The 25,805-nt window shown below is 39.4% G+C and overlaps 1 protein-coding gene across 1 annotated transcript in view; it reads right to left on the bottom strand.

The window, feature by feature from the left end:
• Nucleotides 1–25,805, bottom strand: part of USH2A (usherin) — a 1,482,371-nt gene that overhangs the window by 55,302 nt on the left and 1,401,264 nt on the right. Inside the window, exons 61-63 of the mRNA XM_007952540.1 lie at nt 18,497–18,724; nt 9,975–11,491; nt 3,963–4,284 (exon numbers count right to left, since the gene is read on the bottom strand). Of these exons, the coding sequence (XP_007950731.1) occupies nt 3,963–4,284; nt 9,975–11,491; nt 18,497–18,724 (2,067 nt within the window). The remainder of the gene's footprint in view (nt 1–3,962; nt 4,285–9,974; nt 11,492–18,496; nt 18,725–25,805) is intronic.

Below are 25,805 nucleotides of genomic sequence, written 5' to 3'. Positions count from 1 at the left end.
TTGACCTTAATGATGTAGAGTGCTCTACTGCTAGCTGACTGATCTGATGATTTAATTTAGACCAGGAAATGCAGTCTTTTTCTTCCCACAAACAACTAAATTTTAGCAGCTGTCTTCAATGACAACACAAAAACAGAAGTGAATTCCATGACCTTTGGCAGTGTAGGAGGGTGGTGGTGAGTCATATCTGACACTCTCAGGGCACATATACAAACCCTATCATCTCAGGTCATCAGGACCCTTCAGATTAATAGCTCCACACCTCAGGGCAGTTTCTAAAATGCACACACTTGATTACCTCAAAAATACAATCTTCTACAGAAGAGTGAACTCATTGCCAGATGTTGGGTGAAAAACTGTGTCCAGGTAAGGACTATATTTTCTAAAAGGCAACTTTTAGATGAAGTAGCCCTCTGCTAGGTTTGTGAGCTATGCAAATTCATCTTAAAGAGAAAATTTTCTTTTGTTAAAGGGGAATCAATTCTTTAAGTATATTACTTCTTAAAGGGCTTCTGTAGGATTACTCTGCGCCTATACAGGCTCACAGAAGCCCTGGTGGCACAGTGCTTAAATGCTGAGCTACTAACCAAAAGGTTGGTGGTTTGAACCCACCAGCCACTCACTGGGGGAAAGATGAGGCAGTTAGCTTCTGTAAAGATTACAGCCTTGGAAACCCTATGGGGCAGTTCTGGCCTATAGGGTACTATGAGTCACAATCAACTTGAAGGCTATGGGTTTGGTTTTATATAGATTTAGTGTTGACATAGGCTGGATAAATCCAATATTTTAGTGTACTTACTGCAGCATTTAATCTATATTTTTCAAAGTATCATTTTCTGTAAGAACTGGGATTTTGGACTGATAGGTTAGGTTTTTTTTTTTTCCCCCCCTGCTTTCTTTCCTTGTGTTGTAACAACATGGGAGTAGTTAGTAAATAGTAAACACACATTTGAAGTAATTTTCTTATGAAAGTTAAATTAAATGCTTTCCTGTGGGTGGAATTAGAATGGAAGAGGAGCAGTTCCAAAAGAATTAGCACAACCTGAGGTCTTAATTTGTTTCCGCTCTGAAGTTGGGCCCCTGGGTTGCTGGTAGGAGCCCTGGTGGTGTACTGGTTAAGCTCTTATGGGGAAGATCTACTCTATCACATGGGTCACCATGACTTGAAAATCAACTCAACAGCTCGTAACAACAAAAGAAAACTGAGATGGGAAACTAGTGATCATATGGCCAGTTGTTTAATGCACTGACACAACATGCTGCCAAAGATGAGTACCTATGAGGCATTTAGTTTTGTCTAATTAGAGTCCAAAGCTTTTATGCTAATTCCACCCAGCTATTTCAAAAGGTGTGTTTTTATTCATAAGGAAGATTAGATAATCGATGGTGGAGGGGCCTTTGATAACTTGACACATTTCACTAAAGATAATAACCAAAGAACAAAAGGAAGGCTGCCAAGTTCTGTTTCTAACTATATTCTGTGTCCACCTGTGGCATCAATAGATATTTTGTTTCTTCATAACATAAACCACAATCCTTATCTCAAACCCTTGAGGTCTGATGTATATTTAAATTATTTTGTTCTTCAGATTTTAGAAAGGTAATGCAAGCATATATTGGTTTTTTATATAACATCCTCAGTAGGACTGAGTAACCACTTGTATTAAACTACAAAATATCTGTAGAAAAACATATAAGTAGTCACATTAAAAAACAAACAAATAAACAAAACCACAACTGACTTATAGTGACCCCTGTTGGGAAGTCACATTAAATGGGATAAATATTATCAGTAGTCCCTAGTCTGTTCAGATCAGATTTTTCTGCCAAATGAGTTGTGCCAAACTTAAAACAAAAACAAAAAAAACTTTTGGGTTTTAGAAGCTTTTAGATTTGGAATTGGAAATAAGAGATTTCTATCTGTCTGTAGCTTCAAACTATTCAGAAATCTACTTATATTTTCGCTTCTTACTAACTTCATTAGGTAATTTATTCTGTACATTATTGGCCTAAAATATCTTCTATCACACTTAAAATGTTAGATCCAAGTTTTATACTCATTAGTTTGTTGCCATCTTCCTGGTAACTTAGTGATTTTATTATTTCTGGTTATGGTAAGCTTCATAAGGCTCAGTTTCTGCTTTTAGACAATTGCACTTGACATGCTTGGCACTTAGAAAGTGCTTGCATCAGTCAGCAAGCTTCCTTTGATTGCAAGCAACAGAAACAGATTCCGATTTAAGCAAAAGGGAGTTATTGAGAGGGTATGGAATTAAAGGAACAGCTGAATAATTATGCTGTAACCAACAGGGATGAAGGAAGCTTTTGGATTGAGGTTAGAGATATTTCATCAGGACTTCTCACCTCTACCTTTTCTCATTCTGAGACACTGCTGAAGATCATACCCCAGGCAAGTCTGAGGGTCTGAGTGAAGTGCCTGTGCCCACCTCTTGGCTAGGTGACAGCCTAACACTTTGACTGATACTCCCACCAAGCCTGAGATAAGGTAGAGGTGCAGAGAATCATATCAAGATTGGAAATGGACCTGCTATTACCATAGCAAATCTGTCCTGGAAGAAAAGTACATTTGAAATGCTCCTTAGAAGCCAAAATGGTCAGACTTCATCTCACCAACTTTGGTCTTATGGTCAGAAGGGACCAGTCCCTGCTGCAGGATATCATGCTTGGTAAAGTGGAGGGTCAGCAAAAAAAGGAAAGACCCTCAATGAGATGGATTAACACAGTGGCTGCAGGGATGGGCTCAAGCATAGCAAGGATCCTTACGATGACGCAGGACAGGGCAGTATTTAGTTCTGTTGTACATAGGGTCACTATGAGTTGGAATCGACTCAATTGTGCCTAACAACAGCAACATTACCACAAGAATGCAAATGGGCTCTGATAACAAAGCAAACCTTAACAGAAGTTCTCTATAGATTTCAAGAAACATTTTCAGAATATTATTCTGAATCTTTTGTGGAGTCAGTTCTGACTCTTGGCAACTCTCCATGTACAAAATAGAATTATGCCATCAGGTTTTCAAGCTGGTGATCTTTAGGAAGCAGATAGCCAGACCTTTCTTCTGAGGTTCTTCTGGGTTGGGTTGAACAGCTATCTTTTTAGTTAGTAATCTAGCACTTAACTATTTGTGCCACCTAGGGCTTCCTTCCTAAAGGAAGGTGGAAGGTGGTGCAGTGCCTAAGGCATTTGCCTGGTAAGCAGAAGGTTGGCAGTTCAAATCCACCAGCTGCTCTGCAGAAAGAAGATGAGGCAATCTACTTGTGTAAAGATTTACTGCCTTAGAAATCCAATGGGGGTTTCTGTGAGTCAGAATTAACCTCATGGCAGTGCATTTGGGTTATTTATTTATTTATAGGGGGGTGCAAAGTTCCAGTTTTTGATTGTGCTCATATAAAACTTACTTCATCCAGTGTACAGGTTAGCTGTTTGCCTCCAGACTTTAGTCATCATGCTTGAGCACTGGCTGGAGTTGCTTGCCATTAGATTTTATCTGTCTTGATACAATTAATGAGTTATTTTCAAAGTGGTCATTTAACAAGGAGTATTTCCTACTAAGGCAACACCGATGGAGGAACCTTAACAGTAGAAACCACTTCATCAATAAGAAATGAAAATAACCCAGACCCACTGCCATCAAGTTGATTCTGACTCATAGTGACCAATGCATCACTAGAGTCCTTAGAAATGCAAATACCTCACCTAAATTCTACATTAAAATAACAAGCATATATTACATGAACCAAGAAAAAGGCGGCGGCAAGGGAATACAGTCTTCACTCTTTCATTTATTGCCAACATTTTTTTTTTTTTTAAATATTATTAAACTCCTTAAGCCCTATGTTTCTTTAAGTGGCTTTTCAAACTGCAAGCAGTTTTCACAGGCAGGTGCTGATATATGCACACAATCTCAGTCTGAATGGTTGATAATATACATTTCTTACCTGATATTCATATTCTGTGAAAGGCAGTAGTTCAGAATCAATATAAGAGCTTGAGCTTCCATTATAAGTTAGCACTGGATTTGATTTTCCAGGCTGAGTTGTTATTTGCCTTCTGTACAATTCATAGTATAAAACTTTTCCATTTGGCTGAAGTGGCCCTGCCCACAAGAGAGAAACCATGGGCTGGAATCCTTCTGGAGTCATCTGTACCTCTAAATGAGGAGCAGGTTGCATCAGAGGTGGAATTTCAGGCGTCTCTATGGAAGTCCAGTCACTGGATGCACATCCCAGGATGGTGCACGCTTGAATGCGAACTTCATACCTTTAGGGCACAAGGCAGAAATTACTGGTTATCAGCAGAATAGATTTTCACAGGAAGAATCTTTAAAAGCCGAAGTGTTTTGAGGGGGTAAAAAAAAGGAACAATTTTAAATAAACTTATTTGCATCTATAACTCAAGCTGTTGAGTTCGTTCCAACTCATGGTTATCCCATACATGTCACAGTGGAACTGTGCTCCCCAGGGTTTTCAAAGGCTGATTTTTGGGAAGTAAATCATCAGGCTTTTTTCCCAGCATACCTCGGGGAAGATTTGAACCTCCAACCTTTTTGTTAGCAGCTGAGGGCTTTGATAGTTTGCACTACCCAGGGACTCGTTCTTACATATGTTGTTGTTGTTATGGCCATCGAGTTGGCCCTGACTCATACAGACCCCACCTTGGGTTTCCGAGGCAATATCACTACAGAAGTAGATTGCCCAACCTTCCTTCCAAGGAGTGGCTGGTGGGTTTGAACTGCCAGCCTTCTGGTTAGCAGTCAAGTGCTTTAGGCACCCTTTTAAAGAATGGGAGCTCTGGTGGCATAGTGCTTAAGCCATTTTAATGCTAACCAGAAGGCTGGCAGTTCAAACTCATCAGCCACTCCTTGTAAGAAAGATTGGGCAATCTGCTTCTGGGGTCACTTGAGTTGGAAACGACTGGATGGCAGTCAGTTTTGAGTTTTTAAAGAACAATACAGTCATATTTCCTTGTATTTTAAATGTTCCTGGTTTTCCAAACTAAAGGGATGATTCTCATCTGTCTGAAAGGGTTAAACACAATTCTTTTCCTAAAAAAAAATGTACTGAAATGAATAAAGTCTCAACCTTCTTTCCAGTGTAACAATTCCAATGCTATGTAAAATTACTTAACATAGTGTTGAAGAATGCATGCCTTGGGGAGAATGTACTGGTTTTGGGCTGCCTTGGGCTCCTCCTACCTTTGCCATTAGGACTAAATGATTTCCCACAAATATTTCCAGGTTGTGAAGGAACATTATGGAGTTAAGGTCTCAGTGGTAATAAATCCCCTCCCCTGATACTTGACATCTTAAAACAGGCCCTCTTATACCACACAAAGACCTTTTGGGGCCAGAATTTAACCCAGCTTTGCTCTAGATTATCAATCATGGAGACACCTTATCACCATCCAGTTAAGTTCTACCAATCAATTATTTTTGCCTCAGAGCTGGTCTCCTGCCATGTGGAAAGGTCTATTTACATAGCAGGGGCTTTTCCTTCCAAAGGGGTGGTGGTGGGGCTTTTATTATTAATGAGTGCCTATGACTGAAAAGGAGAGCTTTTTTTTTTTTTTTTTTTTTCCCTCACTGTTCCCATGCCCTAGAGATTTTATTGACACCTCTAATTCACCCTCAAACTCCCAGACCCTCTCCCTTTATCTCTTTTGTTTCTGGCCTCTTCCCCTTCATTTTCTACCTTCCTCTTTGCTCCTCTGATCACTCCTTTCTGTTCTTTCTTGCTTTCTGTTTTACCTTTTCCCTTCTCAGTTACACTTCTGAATTCTTTTGTATAAAGAGCTCTAGTGACAAAATGGTTAAGTGCTTGACTGCTAACCAAAAGTTTGACAGTTGGAACCCATAAACTGCTCTGGGGAAGAAAGTTGTGGGAGTTTGCTTCCATAAAGATTAAACAAACAAACAAACTAAAAAACCTGAACTCACTGCTATAGAGTCTATTCCAACTCATAGCGACACCCTTTGGGTTTCCAAACTGGTAATTTTTTACAGAAGTAGATTGTTCCATCTTCCTTCCGCAGAGCATCTGGTGGGTTTGAACCATCAACCTTCTGGTTAGTGTAAGATTAGGTGACCGATGTTGAGAGGAACCAGGCCAGAGGAAAAGGAAAGAAAAGTTTATTTAAAGAGTAAAATCATAGAAGCATAAAGGCTGACTCTCTATCCAAGAGAACAGCACCCCTGACTAAGTTAGGGATCTTTTATATTACTTTTTTCAGACTTCCTTGCTTCTTTGATTGATAATTGAAAACGTCATTCTCTCTAGTCCCAAGGTTGGCTCATTCTTTCCACATAGGTCATATTGCCCTTATTGTTTCTTTCCTGTAGTTTCTGTTCAGAAATAGATTTTGACAAGAACTAGACATTAGTCGTTAGGGAGTTTGTTGGTTAACTTATTTTCAGGGGTACCAAACTGGAACTTCCAATAAGAATCAGACATTAATCATTATAGGGTTGGGTAATTGGTTACTTTCAGGAGTCTACATCCCTTTTTGCTGAGGGTGTTCATTCTAAGATTTGATTTTATAAACCCTTCAGTTAGCAGGCAAACACCTTAGGCACTATGCCACCAGAGATCCTTTTCCATAAAGATTACAGCCGTGGAAATCCTATGGGACAGTTCCACTCTGTTTTATAGTGTTACTAGGAGTTGGAATCAACTCAATAGCACACAGCCTTCCTTTGTGAGGGTCCTGGTGGCACTAGGTTTAAGTGCTGGCTGATAACCTACAGGTTGGCCGTTCATACCCACCTAGCAACTCCACAGGAGAAAGACCTAGTGAACCGCTCCTGCCTAGAAACAATAAAGCATTATGGGGCCATTTTATTCTGTCATGTGGGGTCATTATGGGTCAAAATCGACTCCTCACTACCTAATAAGAATAACAACATTCCTTTATTCTCCTGTTCTGATCCTCTCTCTTTCCCTCTCTTCTTATGCCCATCTCCTCTTGGTCACTAACTCATCATTTTACCAAGCCTTAGCTTGGCCTAGCAGCCTCTGAGGGTGAACAAATCTGTGGCCACATATGGCCTATCTGACCTCTAAGCAGCCCCATGAAGTCAATTTTGATTATCTACATCTGGATTATTAATTTCCTGGATTATTTTTGGTGGTCTAAAAATTCTGGATCAGATTCCTTTTACTGAGGTTATTTGCAGGCTACTTTCTTCTGTGGCTCTATGGACCAGTTGGGAGTACCCCAAGGAGGACACTAATTTGCAATTTTTGTTAAATATTTAAAAAAGAAGACTATTAAAAAAAACCCTCTGTGTTATGCATTGAATTGTATCCCCCAAAAGATATGATAAAATCCTAACCTAGAGTCTCTGTGAATATAACTTTGTTTAAAAATAGGGTCTTCAAAGAAGTCATCAGTGAACACAGTCCAAATCTAATCTTTATGGCATCCGATTGTGGTAGTCAAAGTTGTATGCAGCTTGGCTGGGCCATGATTTTGATTGGGTGTGGTGTAATCACCTCCGTGGTGGAATCTGCTTTGTTGCTGTTGTTATGTGCCGTTGAGTCAGACCCTACTCATAGCGACCCCTCCTTGGGTTTCCTAGGCAGTATCACTATGGAAGTAGATTGCCCCATTTTCCTTCTGAGGAGTGACTGGTGGGTTTGAACCGCCAGGCTTCTGGTTAGCAGTCAAATGTGTTAGGCACTATATGCTACCAGAGCTCCTATGGTAGAATCTGCTATGAGTGGTTAATCACTTGAAGGGGAGGTTGCCTTCAGGGTGTGGCTTGCTTCCAGCATATATGGAAAAAATTCTGCATTTGGTTTGTTATTCATCATTTCCAGTTCTTAGACTTGAACTTGTGGCCTGCTGTTTTGCTTGCCAATCTTGGGAATTGTTGCCTTCACAGCCTGTGAGCCAACAATCTGCCATTTTACCTGCCAGTATTGAATTGGCCAGCCCCAGCAGCCAGCAACTGTGTGAGTCAGGAGAAGCCTCCAGCTTGCTTCAGTGGGCATGGTAGGCAGAGCTGAAGGCCAAAGTTGAGGGGCCTCCACCTAGCCTCTAGAGCAGGCACTCTGAATTTGGGCTTCTAGGCTAGTCTTCCCCTTGAGACAGCACCCTGAGTTCAGACTTCTAGCCTCCTAAACTGTAAGAGAATAAATTTCTGTTTGTTAAAGCCATCCACATGTGGTATTTCTGTTATAGCAGCATTAGAGAACTAAAACACCTATAAAAGAGGAGAAGGGACACATAAAGGCAGACAGGGAAAAGAGCAAGTGACACAACAAAGTTATCCTGCAGCTGCCTGGTGTTACCAGAAGCCGAGAGAGACAAAACTAGGGGAGTGGGGGTGGGAAGAAAGGATGTCCTAGAGCTTTTGGAGAGAACAATGTCCTGCCACACCTGCATTCAGTCTCCTGTGTTCAGTCTTCTAGCTTCCAGAATGTGAGACACTAAGTTTCAGTTCTTTATAAGCCAACAAGTTTACGATATTTTGTTATGACAGTACTTGGTAACTAATACAAATCTCAACTTCTGATAGAAATGATTTCGGGATTATATTCTGTTTACATCATCGTCATTTATATATTTAATTAGGATGAATAATGGTGAGATATCACTCATAGCCTTAAACCTCATTGCTAGGTTTATAAAAAATCAAACTTTTTTTTATTCCAGCCTGGAAAAATGTCCCTTTAACTTCTGGACAACACTTGTATTCTCTATAAATCTTTTTGAATAACAATTTCAAAGGGGAGAAAATGGATGTGATTTCTAAAACTTGCAGCGAGCAGTCAGGTAGAGAGGAACCAGCATAAAATGTACAGCTTTGCAGCCAAGGTGGGCCTTTTTTTATGTTCTAAATCAGGGCAAGATAAAAGCCAATTCACATACATAGCATGTGGCGGATACCTGCGGAAGTTTTAATTACTGTTTAATATTTAATATGACCCTAAATAATTATCATGAGTAGATGCATAAGACCATGAATGTTTCATTTGAACAGCACTATATATCAGAGATAATTACAGGAGGGATCCAATCTACACATCAGTAGATTAAAATAATAGCTGAATTTTACCTATGGTGGTTGGAAATCAACACAATTTCACCCTTTAATTTTTTTAAGTGGGTGTGCTCATTTTACTAAATTTTAAACATAAAGTGTTTTTTATTACTCTGCTCTCTGGGAACATAAGTTACTTAAAGTATAATGGGAAAAAATGCCAAGCAATTCTTTAAACCATGGTAAGAGGAGGTGATGGTAAGATTCCTTTGTGTGGAGAAAAATACATTTTCATGCATGTTGGAGAGTCCAGAGGTGACTGCTAAGAATACCTGAGCTAGTAAAGTGGTACTGTCCTGAGAAACCCTGAGATCAGAGCTGGGGGAATTCAAAGGGGGTGAAGAAATATAGTCAGAGCAGCCTCAGTATCTCTGGAAGAAGTGCTAGATTCAACAGGAAGGGCTCCCTCCAACACATATTTTGGTTCAGTTCAACTCTGGCTGGTAAGAGCTCACACTGACTGACACTCTTTGCATGCTTTAAATATATGAAACAATATGAAAATGAAATATATGAAACAATAAAATGAAATAATATTTCATTTTCTTCACTGCCTGAGTTAGATGATCCCATTAGGGCTCTCAGAACTGTCCAGAGGCCTGTTCGTCTCCAGAAAGGACTAGATTTATGGAACTGGCCCATCTCTGCACTACTTGTTTCAGACACCATGTCGAATCACAAACATTTCTGAAGGAATGACTCTCAAAATGTCACCTGCAAGAATTCTTCTCTCCAGAAATTATGCAAACTGGCTTTGCTGGATATGAATGTGCCTCATCCACTTTTGATGGCCAAGTGATGGGATTGAGGACATCATCCCATTTTGCTTTTATAGTTATCATTAGAACCACCTGGGTGTTCATGCAACAGACATAACAGTGGCTTGCTCTTGGAGTTGGTTACCTACCTCTGAAAAGGCTGTAGCTGGTTTATTAGGAATGACCGTGTACCAAAAGAATTATGAGTTGTGTTTATGTGTATGATTTTTGTTTCTCTTTCAAACAATTCACGGACAAAGAGGGTATAGTTGACAATATTGCCATTTGTCTTCACTGGAGGGTCCCAATTAATTAAGATCTCTTGAGGGTTGTTGGACTGTAATTTTGGAGGTTCTATCCCTGAGGGTGCTGAGGGGTTGGTTCTGTCTTTGACAAGTGGACTCAAAATACCACCTTGGCTGTTGTTGGCAGTCACTGTGTAGCCATACTCCACACCTGGGGTGAGGGTAAAATCATGATAGCGAGTTTCCAGTCCAGTATATACAATGGCTCCATCCCTCCTAAGTTCGTAACTTCTGATTTGGCCATTTGGGTTTCTTGGAGGTTTCCAGGTAATTTCTATTGATTCTGAGCCAGTGACTTGCAATCTTGGAGCATCCATGTTCTGTGGTGGGGCCTCCAATGTCTGGGCGGGTATGGACACACTAGTTGTGCAGCCACCATTGGTGCAGGCTACTAGGGAGATGTTATATTGGGTATAAGGCTGCAGGTTAGAAATCAGCATGGAGTGGCCCTGCCCAGCATGGTACTCCTTACCATCATATCTAAGTAGATATTTAGTGATCTTCCCATTTTGATTTGATGGTGGTGACCAAGATACATTTATCTGAGTGGCACTGATATCCCAAAGAGCTGGAGGGCTGACGCCTTCTGGAGCAGCCTCAGGAGTTTTGATATTGGTAGGTTTGCTGGTAGAGCAGCCTTCACTTGTGCAGGCTATGACTGCATAACTATATGTGGAAAAGGGAAGCAGTTCTTCATCTGTATAATTGAAAGTCACAGCATCAAAGCTGAAAGGATAGAACATTCCATTCCTTTGAAGCCTATAGGACTGGATAATACCATTAGACTGTTCTGGTGGGACCCAGGAAATCAGCAATCTCTGGGGATGCGTAGACACAAAGGATATCTCAGGCGGAGTGATACCTTCTGGAGGAGCTTGCTTCGTCTTTACCACATTCCAGGAGCTACAGGTATGGCCTGCTGAATTCCAAGTGTCAATTTTATATTCATACTGTGTCCATGGCTGCAAACCTGTGTCATTATACATAAATGTATTCCTTTCAGTATTATATTCTGTGAAAACGATTTTCTCATCAGCCGAGATTGTCTGGTTCCCCCAAGCTTTTCCCTCAGAGCATCTGCGAATCACTTCATAGCGAATTATCTTTCCATTTGGGTTAACAGGCTCGGACCAGCTCAGCTCAATGCTAGTGGACTCCACAGACTGAATTGTCGGGGCCAACTGAGAGCTAGGAGGGGCCTCTTCTGTCCACAGAAGCTGGGGCACTGAGTGTGCACAGCCTGCTCTGGTGCAGGCCTCCAGGGTCAGCGTGTAGAGAGTGAAAGGGTCCAGGCGACGGAAGAGAAATTGACGGGTCAAGCCAGTGTACTCCAGGATACCGTCACTGAAGATGTTGTAAGTCTGAAAGAAGAAGAGAAGCAAAATGAATAACGTATAGCATATCCCTGCTTGGTGCAGCTCTTTTGTACATCTTAACACTCTCTCCCCTTTTATTCCTTATTTTAATGACCCTAATCCATAAGATTTATTCTGAGATTAATTTTTGGAAAGTGATATTTTCCAGTTAATTTAAGGTCTGCAGAAAGAGGAATAATGACTTCCTTCTTTCCTTACTCCCTCTTTACTTCCCTCCTTCTTTCTCTGCCTCTCTTCTTTCTCTCTCTACCCACCACCTACTCCCTCCTTTTTCTCATTCTTTCTGGTTTGGATAATACCCAAGCATTTTTCTAAAAACTAAGGATTATTGAGCCTGATTGTTTGACGTAAACAGTGTTTATAGGATTTCACTTTTTTTCAAGTAGGGAACAGTATTTAGATCCCCAATTTTGTGCTTCTGATCTCATTCCAAGTAGGTAAATAGGGCCTATCTCCATTGTCCACCTCCCTCAGCATTAGCTGGGAAATGGGGTTATAATGCTTTATCTTTTACAGCAAGGTACGAGGCTGAAAATGTTCCTGCACTTGTGTTTATGTATACATGTATTTGTTGTTTATACATGGAAATATATAAAATATGTAATATAAATATATTATATTTACTATACAAATATTACTTAATATTTATAAATTTATGAAGTAAAAGAATTTTGCTAATATATTTATAAAATTTATGTTGTTGTTGTTGTTGTTATGTGCCGTCGAGTCGGCCCCGACTCATAGCGACCCCTCCTTGGGTTTCCGAGGCAGTATCACTACGGAAGTAGGATTGCCCAACCTTCCTTCCGAGGAGTGGCTGGTGGGTTTGAACCGCCAGCCATCTAGATATTATTATATGAATATATAATGTAAATTCAATTACTAGAAGAAGGAAAAAAGAAAAAAAAAACAACTACCCTATTTTCCCTTGTAAGCCATGGAAGAACTGATTGCTACTTTGGGGCAAAGCTTTCTTTTGTCCTGGTGCAAACAATCTGAACACACATTATATAAAGGTAGAGGAAATTTTCATCCCTGTATTATTCTCTGTTCTTTGGGAAAAATGGGAAGAAAGTTAACTTGAATGGAGATGTTTATGAAGAATGATTTTCTTCTCTTTTCCTGCTTCAATGACTCCTGAGAAATATGACACTTTCCTGTAGATGGTAGCAATTTCTGGTATGTATAATGACTATCAACAGGGGACAGGACACATAATAAAATTCTCTGGGAAGTATGCTTAATTTGAGGCACCCCAGAGGTGGTTTCCAGAGAAGCTTAACTTAGGCAGGATTGTTGATATACTTTAATGTTATTGAAGATTAAATAGTCTGGACTTTTGGAAATACAGTTAATATTGGAATATTGTATTTGTGATTTATCTTGTTAGGGTCCCAGGGCAAGAGGACATTCTTGGGGAAAGGGGACTAGAGTACCTTCTGAAGGGAGTTTAGATTTCATAATCAAATCTCAACCTCCTATAACAACTCCCCTTCCCCTGTCTCTGTCCATGATTTTCATCTGGCAAATCTTTAACTTGTGTTAAATCCAGCTCTTTGCCTACACTGAGCTCTTAACTGGCTTAAAGAAAATCACCTTGCCAGGCTGACTGGCCTCAGTTTAAATTTCTTACCATAAATTAGGTTTCTGAGGCAGTATCTCTACGGAAGTAGATTGCCCAGTCTTCCTTCCAAGGAGTGGCTGATGGGTTTGAACCTCCAGCCTCCTGGTTAGCAGTCAGCTGCTTTAGGCACTACACCACTAGAGCTCCCTTTCAACTTGTAATCCTACTATATTCTTCCATATGTCTGCTATCTCATTTTCCAGTTATTATCTTCTATTTTTCCCACTCCAACTCGACAGCAGTAAGTTTTGGTTTTTATTTTTCCCACTAGCCATCAACACCCTGTTCCTTTCTAGTTGGTTGCTGACATAACCACATATTTCATTCAGAAAATAGAAGGAATCAAAAGGAAAGTCCTCACATTATATATTACCACCCCCATCCATGTGTGTAGTAAGGAATTTGGCCTCCTCCCAAAGAGAAGCCTAGCTTTTGTCTAGATCCTGGAAGATATCTTCTGTTGTTGTTGTTGTTAGGTGCTATCGAGTCATCTCTGACTCATAGTGACCCCATGTACAATAGAATGAAATACTACCCAGTCCTGCACTAGCTACATGATCCCTGCCATGCCTGAGCCCATCATTGCAGCCACTGTGGCAATCCATCTCTTTGAGGGCCTTCCCCTTTTCCGTTGACCCCCACTTTACCAAGCATGATATCCTCCAGGGAATGGTCCCTTCTGACAACATGACCAAAGTAGGTGAGATGAAGTCTGGCCATTCTTGCTTCCAAGGAGCATTCCAGCTGCACTTCCACCAGGACAGATTTGTTAGGGAAGATACCCTCTAAACCACTGAATTTGATGAAATTTCTTTGTTATTTATGGTGTACACCTTGGACCACACTACATAGTTTATGGTGATGCAATGATTCAGGAAGGGGCTGGCCACATTCTATAGCCATAGGATGGGGGCTGACAATGCCCAAAAGACCAACCATGTGTTTAGAGGGTAGGGACTTTCATACTGAGCTCTGGGGAGTGGAACTGTAGAGTGAATTCAGCCATGTGGGCAATGAGTCAATTGTGAATAATGTTATGGTGGTTAATGTTATTTGCTAACTTGGCTTGGTCATGATTCTCAGTATTATCCTCCATTTTGTGATCTGATGTAAGGGGATCTTCCTTAGAGTGTGACCTGCATCCAATGTACATGGATGTTCAGCAAAGCTCTACCTCTCTTTATCCTGCATCTGACTTGTGCATTCTCTGACCACCAGTTCTTGGGATGTGAGTCATCAGCCCCTACAACCACATAAGTAATGAGAAGCCTCCAGCCTAACACCTGACTCAAGAGTTTGAGACTTACAAGACTCCACAACTATGGGAGTGATGCTTGAAATAAACCCCTGCCCCTCTCTGTTTATGCGTATATGCTTCACTGGTTTCACTTCTCTAGAGAAGCCAGCAGAAAATAATTGCCTTCTAAATGAAGCCTCAATAAAAACAAAGTTTGAGTGAGATTCCTGGATTTGCAATATTGTGTGCATATTGTTACATATAGGTAGAGGGAGGGTAACATCTCCTGAGGACATGGGAAGCTTTGTATTTAGAACCCTTCTAGTTCCTTTCTCTGAAATAAATGGGACATTGTGTGCCTAAGGCATTTGACTGCTAACTAGAAGGCTGGTGGTTCAAACCCACCAGCCACTACTCAGAAGGAAGGTTGGGCAATCTACTTTCGTAGAGGTACTGCCTAGGAAACCCAAGGAGGGGTCACTATGAGTTGGATCCGACTCGACAGCAGTGAGTGTAGTTTGGTTTGGTTTGCTTTTGTATATAATAGCTTTCAGTGCATTCTGTGAGTCTTTCTAATTGAACCTGAGGGTGGTTTTGGGAAACTCTTGAACTTGTTGTTGGTGTGAGAATTGAGGATGGTCTTGTGTGAACTGTTCCCTCTAACTTTATAGTTAGACCCTAACTTCTTGTAGTTGGAGTCAGAAGTCTTGGGCTTACATTGCAATCTGGAGTACTGTGCCCTTAACCTCACAGTTTGGCTAACTCTGGATACCTTCGGACCCTGTTAACCACTGGATCCCATCTTCCTCCTTCCTAGGGACTTCACTCCCACAGTTGTTCTCATTATTTTGTGCATCACCAATTTATTTCCCTCTACTGAGTTATTGCCATTACCATTTGAATATTCTTTACTATTTTCAATTGATTTTAAGATAAAGCTTCTCTTTATACCAGTCTCACAACTAGTGCCCCATTTCTCTTTATCTCAACTTCTCTAAAGTGTCCCATAACTGTTGTCCTCACTTCCTTACTTGCCTCCTCTTTCTCCTCCAGCTACTCCAACCAGGTTTTCTGTTCTACCACTTGGATGAAACTATTCTTGTCAAAAATCACAATGACCTCCTCATTCCAAAATCCAGGTGTTACTTCACTGCCCTCATTTTACTTGACTGCTCAGCAGCATTTAACATATTTTCTCTTCACTTCTGGGACATCCCACTTACTACATTCGCTCCTACCTCATTGGCTCCTCTCAATTTCGTTTGCTGACTATTTTTCCTCATCTTGACCTTCAAATTTTAGTGTGTCCAGGACTGGACCTTAGGTTCTCATCATCTCTCCTATTTACATAGCTGATCTTTTCCAGGTTCATGGACTTTAAATACTACCTATATGCTAATGATTTCCAGACATACATCTTAGTGAAGAGCTTTCTCCAGAGTTTTAGAGTTATATCTCCAGCTGGCTATTTGCCTGCTCAAACCTACTCATCTTCTAATCTTTCCCTTCACAGACAAAGGCTCTAGGCCAAAATTCAGAAATCATCCTGAAGGTGCTCCTTTCCTTCATGACTCACATCCAGTCCATTAATAAGTCTTGTCAGCTCTACCTTCCAAATAGATCTCCAATTCACCCATATTTCTCTACTTTCACAACTCCTACCCTACCATCAATTCTGCCCTGAATTTCTTCAATAGCTTCCAAACTCGATTGGTCCCTTATAGTCTATTTTCCACACAGCAGCCAGAATAGTTTTTCAAAACATAAATTTGATCATGCCATTTGCCTAAAGCCTTCAGTAATTTTTCACTCAGTTAGAATAAATTTTGAACTCCTTAACATAGCTCACAAGGTGGGGTGCAATCTGCCTCATGTCAATATGCTCCAATCTCTTCTAGTGCCATCTTTGCCTTTCTTCTAATGCTTCATCCACACAGGCTTTCTTCCTTTTCCTTGAATATACCAAGTTCATTCCTGGCTTCAGGCCTTCATTTGTTGTTCATTTTGTCTGGAACATTTTGCCCCCATATCTCCACATGACTGACTCTGCCTTGTCATTCAGGGCTCGGCTCAGATGTCAACTCAATTCAAATGATCATCCATTCTAAAATAGCCTGAGCCAGACATAATTACATTACCCTGTTTAATTTTTTTTGTAGCATTCATCACTCTCTGAGATTCCCTTGTTTATTTATTTACTAGCTCACTGTTTGCTTTTCTGTACCCACCATTCATATACTTCCACACAATCACTCATACATGCATGCAAACACATAAGGTCTATGGGAGCAGAGATGTTACCTGTCTTGTTCACTCTTGAATAAGTACTTGACACTTAGTAGAAGTTCAATAAATATTTGGTGAAATGTAAATTAAGGTAAAAGGAGTATTTATTTCTACTGTCAATCATACCGAGAAGAGGTAGTCTCTAAGACAGGAAACAAATAATGGGGAGGAATGTTTTGATGGATGTAAAGGGAGAAACTCTTTTTTTCTGATGAGTGCCTGAGGGCTATGGCTTGGATTTTAAAGTCATAGATCCTAAGGCTCAAGCCTCTTGCCCCAGGGTAGAGGAACTCTGGCTCTGTCACATGAAGGGAGGCTGGTGGAGAAAGACTAGTTTCTGCTGCACATAAGCAGCCCTGGAGCTAGGCAGAGAGATAGCCATTGCACTAGTCAGTGAGACAGCTTGCAAGAGGCTTATAAAAAGGGACCTGGGCCTGTTACAATTCTGTTATTGCCATGTGTGGTTTCCTTCTGTCATCCTTCTCATAGGTCTTTCAGGAAATCTTTATTAAAACTTATACCTTAGTCTTAACTATTCTATTTGAAATTAATGGAGTAGAACTTGTCACTGTGAGAAGGAGTAATGAAGGAGATCCATAGGGTTTTCATTGACTGATTTTTGGAAGTAGATCTCCAGGTTTTCTCCTAGTCTCCATTAGGGAGAAGCTCCACTAAAACCTGTTCACATAACAGCAACATGCAAACAGCCACTGACAGATGTGTGGTGACTGTGCATAAAGTACATTGGCCAGGAATCAAACACAGGTTTCCTGCACAGAGGGTGAAGAGTCTACCATTGAAACACACAAGGCCTTATCGTTCACTGTGCATAGGGTCTTTATGAGTTAGGAGCTGTCTCAGTGACAGTTCAAAACAACAGTGAAGGAGAGGGCAGTGTGTTGTTAGCAGCTGCAGGCTTGGGTGGTCCTAACCTGTAGTCCAGGGCCAAAGGAGATGATAGACAGAGGCAGTAGCATAGATTGAAGGAGAGTCATCACATTCTTGGGGAAGACCTTCAGGAAGGAGATGAAGTCTTGCTTTTCAAGTGAGTGGAGGCTCAAGGCATAGAGATGTGTGCTATTAGTAGAAATGAGACCTCATTTATACTCATAGGCTGGAGAAGCCTGGGATATATATGTGACATTGATAAGATCCTTTCTAGTGAAAATATACAGGAGAAGTTGGGAAGTGAGCAGATGAGTGTGGCTTCCTGCTTTTGCTTAATGAGCTCTGCTCAAAGCACAAATTAGGAAAGGCTTAAGCAAACAACTGAGTAGGATAACTCAGGAGGCAGCGAGAACACAGCTATTTAGAGTTCAGCTCTGGTGTGATTTCTGGGTCTTGAATCCAAACTTAATCATGATAATGTGGACTTGGGCAGTTATTTTACCTATATATGCCTGATGGAGCAAAGGTTAAGCACAAATGTTTGGCAGTTCAAACCTAGCCAGCAGCTGTATGGGAGAAAGACTTGGTGATGTGCTCCTGTACAGATTACAACCAAGAAAACCTGATGAGGCAGTTCTATTCTGTCACATGGAGCACTTGTATCTGCTGAAAATCCATGAATGGCACCTAACGGCATGCCTCATGGATTTTAGTGGTATTCACATAGGAAGACTGATAAGAAGATTAAATGAGATATGGAGAGCATGTAGCCAAGTATTGGGTTTATTGGAAGCAAAGGACATGGGAGCTAGTTTTCTCTATGATTAAATGCCTGGAGGAGCCACCAAGGAGAATTACACAGGGAGGTTTCCCACAGTGACCTGATGGTATGTTAGGGCTCATCTGTTTAACAGGATAACACCAAACATATGTTCATATGTAAGGTAGACATTACCTTAATCACACCATTGGATCTTGCAGGCTCTTCCCAGTGGAGTAACAATGCCTGGCCATTCTCTTTCTGTTCTACTGTAAAGTTACTCAGTCCACTTGGGGAAGATTCTAAAGTTTGAACCAGAGTCCAGGGACTTGACACTTTTCCCACCTGGTTTGCAGCCACAACACCAACGTGGTATGTTGTGAATGGTTCTAACCCAAACAGATGGGCTTTGTAGCTTGTTCCCTGTAAGAAAATTGACAGGTTAACTTTCTTTTAGAAGTTGCCAATAATTGTTGGACGATCATTCTCTAAACTTTATGCCTAGGTAAATCAGCAATAGCAGCACAAATACTACAGACATTTTTGAATTATTATTAAGAAAACAATGCTATTTTTTCTTATTGTTCTCACCAAAATTCTAAATATATTACCCAAGAGTGTGATTTAAGACCCAGAAAGTATAGATTGGATAGGGTCCTTGTGTCCGCAGAGCTTGCAACCTAAAGGATATGACATACGAACATAAAAAGTCTCTGGTGCCTCACATCAGTGCTGCATCCAGCTCAGGATGGCAACACTGGGACTAAGTTGCATGCAAGTATGCTATCATTGCCCACCAGGTTCATCTTAAGAATTGGGAGAGTTATCTAGAATGACAATAATTCTCTTTTATTAATCCCCAACACTATTTGTTTTTATATGAGACTCTCTCCATTTCCCCAATTCCCTTTCATTTTCTTGGTGTGTAAATAAGATACCTTAAAACTCCAAAAAAAGAAAGAAAGAATGAAAAAGAAAAAAACAATAAACCAACTGAAATTTAAATGTACAAACACCTTTAGGAAAATCTACTATTCATATATATGTGAAAACATTCTCATTTGTTAAAAGCATCCTAACCTGGACTTTGTGACCTGGACTTTGAGAATTTGATTTCTGTTGATTTTAAAGAAAAAAAAAAAAAAAAAAAAGGAGATACTCTAAACCCACTGCCATCCATGCCATCCAGTTGATTCTGACTCAGCTACCTGTAGGACAGAGTCGAACTGCCCAATAGGGTTTCTAAGATTGTAAATCCTTACGGAAGTAAGCTGCTTGCTACATCTTTCTCCCATGGAACAGCTGGTAGGTTTGAAGCTCTGACCGGTAAGTGGAGAGCTAAACCACTGTGGCACCAGGGCTCTTTAAATTGAAAGAGATAGCCATTTTTTCCCTGCTTGGAGAGCAGCACTTAGCATATTTTGTATATCTAACCTGGAGCTAGGAATCCTAATGTTTTGAAAGTCCCAGGGTGCTCTTTCTACATCTCGGCTGTCTAGATATGCCTATTTACAGGTAGGAATTATGTCTACAAGTAACATATATATAACTAAAATACACATACAAATAGGCACTTTTTGTTGCATACCATACCCACTGGATGTGGATAGTCATAAGGCTGTGAAAAGTCCTGAAGTTGTTTTGATTAGTTTAGTAAAATTTACATTTAATGATGTGTGTGACCTGCTTTGGTTTATTAAATGTTTAAATGTGAGAAATGGCCTTTAATTGCCTTCTCTTCTTGATGGGCAGGGGAGGAGGATATTTTCTGAGAGTACATATACAAGAGAATCAAAGTTATATAAGGAAAGTCCCCTTAATTAGGGGACATCCAAATATCATTCTGAATAAAATCTAAAACAAGGTGACAAAACTGAGTTGAACTATTTTCCAAGCTTACTGGTTAGACAAAAGCAAAACATACTGTAGAAATAATTTTTGGCACTCTGTCCTCACATTCTGGGTTATAGGTTTCAACTGTGTTAATGTTTCTTATTACGTGTTAAACACAGGCAAAGAAAATACAATTTCCTTCACCTATCAAAAACTTGTGAACTCAATTTTCCTGTTTCAATAAGTCCCACTATGATATTACATGCTAACCTCTTGAAATCTTTTAATATTTAAACATTTGCTAAGGGACCAGACTCTGAAACACATTTTACAGAAATACTAATTTCTCTTTTTTAAAATATTAAAAGTTATATCATAAATATTTAAAACTTATTTCCCCACAACATTGGATTGGTCTTTTAGATAAATATAGCACAGAACTAGGATGATCATAATGAATATTAAATCTGAAGATGCTACAAGTCCCGATTACAAACATTCTTTTCTGATAAATGATTTCTTTTCTGCAGAAATAGGGCAAACATGGGCAAGATTAATAATGCAAAAAAGAATAATTCTTTGTTCAGAATATTCAGTAATAGATGCCAAAAAAGCAGAAGCTGCAAAGCAAATAGTAATCACCTCTAACAGATTATATATAAAAAAGGTAGGCTGTTGGGGGACATTTAGAGATAGCTTTTGTCATGAGAAACATGAAAAGCATGTGGGCTATAAAGCAAAAACATATGTATATTGTCAATAGCAGCACCTGCTCAATTACAGTTTATTTCAGAGCTGAGAATTCCATTCAGCCCCTAGATGGCAATACTATCAAACACTTTTGGTAACAGGAGTACTTAATGATTAACAACCGACATTCAGTCATCCAACACACTCCAGGCAACCATTAAAAAAATAACAAAACTGATTTCATTATAGATTCTTTTAATAAACATTTATGGCTCACATCCTTGAAAGCAGAAGTATTCAAAATGCCTTGGCCTCTAAACCTCCACCATCTAATGCAGAAATATGACCTGAAGGTCTCAAGTTGAAGTTTGTGCACTCCTGACACAGAAACTGTTTAAAGGTGTGTTCCTATGAAGGATGATTACAACAGTTGTTTATTTTAATTTGGGGTGTGTGTGTGTGTTTGTGTATTTAAAGCAAGAGCCACATAGATGAAGGAGAACTTTGTATCCTAAATTTGCACTAAGGACATGTTCCCATATTACATTAGTTATTTCTGAACAAGTACCACAAAAATAATTATACACAAACATACACACTTTTTAAACAAATCTCATTAGTAGCCATGATTATTGTGAATCTTTAGTAAAGGCCATACTTAAAAATGAAGACATTAAAAAATGGCAAAACAATCCTTAACAATGTATTCTGCAACATTTCAGGAAAAATTCTTAATCATTCTTCCCTGAATGGATGTTCACATCAAATTCACAATTAACAGGTTTCAGAATCCTGCTGTAAAATCTGGACACAGTTCCACTCTATGGAATTAATTTGGGCTATATCTTAGTTATTTATTAAGCTACTTGCTATTTTCCATAAATTCACAATATTTTCTTGAGTGTTGTGGTTATAATTGCAAATGTTTTGTATTTAATCCCTCCCTTTGGAGATGTAACATTCTGTTCCACTGACTGTGAAAATCCATCATTAAAAGTCATTTTCCTTCCTTCTTCCTCCTCTGTTTCACTGTTCTTTCTTCTCCCTCTACCCCTCTCTCCTTACTCTACCCCATCACCCTTCCCTTACTCTCTTTACTCTATGGGAGATGATCCTAATTCAATACTCTAACATATCCCTCTTCATTGTCATTATTCTGCCATTTCCCTTCATTCTTCCATCCTATCAATTCCTTTTGAGTGATTTTCTCTTTTGTTGTTGTTATCCCTGGCCTATAATCCTCTAGGCTACCAAATTGTATTTGTTTCCCTTTTGATTCAGTCTATTCTATGTGCATGTCTATATCACATTCAGATTTTTTTATTCTGGAAGCATATTAGCTACCTTTGTTAGGCAGTAGATTGGAGGAGTTTTCAAAAGAGAAAAGACAAAGAAAAACAAAGAAGAACAGGAAGAATTATTTTGCTAGGAGATAATCCATTCTCTAAAATCTAATAATTCCAGTAAGATTCAGTCTCTGTTTCTCTCTCTCTCCCTCTATCTCTCTCTTAACATACATACATAAGGGTCAGAGTCTGGACACAAATCAGTGCATCATTTTATGAGGCATGAAGACAAGACTCTCTGGGACACTCTACTAGTTGAGGTTCTGCTGGCAATTTGAACTACATTTTAACCTCTCAACTCTGCTCCTGGGGACACATGAAACTACTTGGAGTCTTCAGCAGTCTGACAATTTTACACCATCTTCTCTGATTATTTTTGATGACTTGAAGTGCCCCAAAGGTGGCCATGGGGTCAATAGGTTTATGTAGGTTGAAAATGATCAAAAATTAGCATTGATCTGGAGCTGTCAATAAAAGGCTGCATGGGGAGATTCCCTGCACAAATGTTTAAACTGCATAAAGCTACCTAACTTAGTCATCTTTACGTCTATTGATCTCATGATCCAGCACTTTCCACAGATTTCCCTCTGGTTTTAGTGGCACATTTTCACTGGGCCCACTTCCCTTGGCCCTTAGGAGTCTTTTCACCCTGCGTCAGGTAATGAACAAACATAGTCATGTATTGGCATTTCTGTGCTCTTCAACAGAGCATTTTGTGTGTTTACTATACTTGAGAAAGAGTTAATCTTCCTGGTCACCATCAACTTCATTTGCCTTTCACTTTGCCTTTCACTTACTATTTTCCCTTATCCTGGGTTCCCCATTCTAAAATGGGTAAATGTTGACTTATAAATCCTGACTTGTCAAGACCCAGAAAGTAATTCACATAGAAAGTTGGCCTTTTTGCATAGAGGGAGTTTCCGTGGAATCTACTTTTAAACATATCAGCTTCTATCATCCATATTTCAACTACTTAGCTGCTTCTTAGTTTTGTTATGTTATATTTTGATTTGCCATAATGACACAATACAGGAATGGTTATAGACAAGAGTCTGAGTTTCTGGTTTAGATTACAAATCAAACATGAGAAATAGGAAAAGCTCTCACTTAAAATTACGTAAAAGCCATAGCACTAGGTAGAGTCTATCCAGTCTACTGGATGACTTTTGGATAGATACACACATTGTTATACTGGCAGATTAACAAAAAATATTTTTGTAGATTTTTGAAAACCAGGTAATTTGATCCGTGGATTCTGTAGTACTGTTTTTCCTTTCTATTTATAAAATTAATTTTTGAGTCCCCCGAATGTTGATCAACTCTTACCAGATAGATTTATACACTCTTGAAGTCCATGATACACTCAATATTCTTTGACAACACCATAATTCAAAGGCATCAATTCTTCTTTGGTCTTCCTCATTCATTGCTCAGGTTTTGCATGCATATGATGCCATTGAAAATACCATGGCTTGGGCCAGGTACAATTTAGGCCTCAAAGTGACATCTTAGCTTTTTCACACTTTAAACAGGTCTTTTGGAGCAGATTTGTCCAATGCAATAAGTTGTTTGATTTCTTGCCTGCTGCTTCCATGGGCGTTGATTGTTGATCCAAGCAAATGAAACCCTTGACAAATTCAATATTTTCTCCATTTAGCATGATGTTGCTTATTGTTCCAGTTGTGAGGACTTTTGTTTTCTTATGTTGAGGTGTGATCTGTACTGAAGGCTGTAGTCTTTGATATTCATCAGTAAGGACTTCAACTCCTCTTCATTTTCAGCAAGCAAGGTGTGTCACCTGCATATTGCAGGTTGCTAATGAGTCTTCTCCGATCTTGATGCTGCATTCTTCTTCAGATAATCCAGCTTCAGGGATTATTTAGACAACATACAAATCTGTCCCAGAAGAAGTGCAGCCAGAATGTTCCTTGGAAGTGAGAATTGGCCAAACTTTGTTTCACTTACTTTGGTCATGTTATCAGATGGGACCATTCCCAGGAGAAGCATATCATGCTTGGTAAAGTAGAGAGTCAGCAAAGAAGGGGAAGACTTTCAATGAGATGAATTGACACAGTGACTGCAATGAGGGGCTCAAGCCTAGCAAGGATTGTGAGGATGGTGCAGGACCAGGCAGTGTTTTATTCTGTTGCACATAGGGTCCCTATGAGTCGGAGCTGACTCAACAGCACCTAACAACAACAACAACAACAAAAACGGACTGAATAAGTATGGATACAACCTTGGCACACACCATTCCTTGATTTTAAACCACACAGTATCTCCTTGTTCTATTTGAACAAAATGCCTTTAAAATATCTTTGGTCATTGGTGTTTAATACATCAAATCTATTCTTCAGATGGTCTCTAAATTCAGATGGGATATAATCAAAGTTGTATTTTGGCTCTGGACTTGTTTTAATTTTCTTCAGCTTCAACTTAAGCTTGCATATGAGAAACTGATGGTCTGTTCCATAGTCAGCCCCAACCTTGTTCTGAGCAATGGTATTGATTGAGCTTCTCCATCATATCTTTCCATAGATTTAGTCTATTTGATTCCTGTGTTTTCCATCTGGCAAGATCCATGTATATGGTTGATATATTTTGTTGTTAAAGTTTCATCTCATAAATATAAAAGAATTAAACACTGTACAGTCCTGTGCTGTCCTTACAATCATTGCTATGCTTGAACCTACTGTTGCAGAAACCATGTTAATCCATCTCATTGAGGGTCTTCCACTTTTTCGCTGATCCTCTACTTTACCAAGCATGATGTCCTTCTCCAGTGATATGTCCCTCATGATAACACGTCCAAAGTATATGAGACAAAGTCTCTCCATTTTCTCTTCTAACGAGCATTTTGGCTGTACTTTTTCCAAGACAGATTTGTTTGTTCTTCTGGAATTCCATGGTATATTCAATATTTTTCACCAATACCATAAATCAAATGCCTCAATTCTTAAAAATAGCTAAAATATCAAAAAAGTTGTCATTTATGTAGTTGAAAAGGTATTTGCAATGATTAGGTTATTGGTCTTGCAAAATTCTATTGTGTTTCTCCAGTGTCATATCTATCACCAAGGCTATATTTTCCAACTACTGACCCTTCTTCTCTGTTTCCTACTTTTGCATTTAAATCACTAGCAATTATCAATGCCTCTTGATTGCATGTTTGATCAGTTTCAGACTGCAGAGGTTGGTAAAACCTTCAATTTCTTCATCTTTGGCATTAGTGATTGGTGCATAAATTTGAATAATAGTAATATTAACTGATTTTCCTTGTAGGCATTTGGATACTTCAGGATAGTTGTACTTCAGGATAGATCTTGAAATATTATTTTTGATAATTAACATAATCCCATTCTTCTTCAATTCATCATTCACATCATAATAAACCATAGGATTGTCCTATTTAAGACAGCCAATACCAGTCCATTTCAGCTCTCTAATGTCTATGATAGTGGTCTTCAAGCATTCCATTTCATTTTTTTTTTTTTATTAGGAATTGGGTGAAGATTTACAGAGTAAATTCACTTTTCATACAACAGTTCACATATACTTTGTCTCATGTCATTGACCAAAATTTACAATGCAGCAGCTCCCCTCCCACTTCCTCCCCATAGTTACCTCCTCCCAGT

The sequence above is a fragment of the Orycteropus afer genome, unplaced genomic scaffold, assembly GCF_000298275.1.
Source record: "Orycteropus afer afer isolate SDZICR_OR568_19922 unplaced genomic scaffold, OryAfe1.0 scaffold00013, whole genome shotgun sequence".
NCBI classification, from domain to species: domain Eukaryota; kingdom Metazoa; phylum Chordata; class Mammalia; order Tubulidentata; family Orycteropodidae; genus Orycteropus; species Orycteropus afer.
This window is presented reverse-complemented; position numbering and strand designations above follow the sequence as displayed.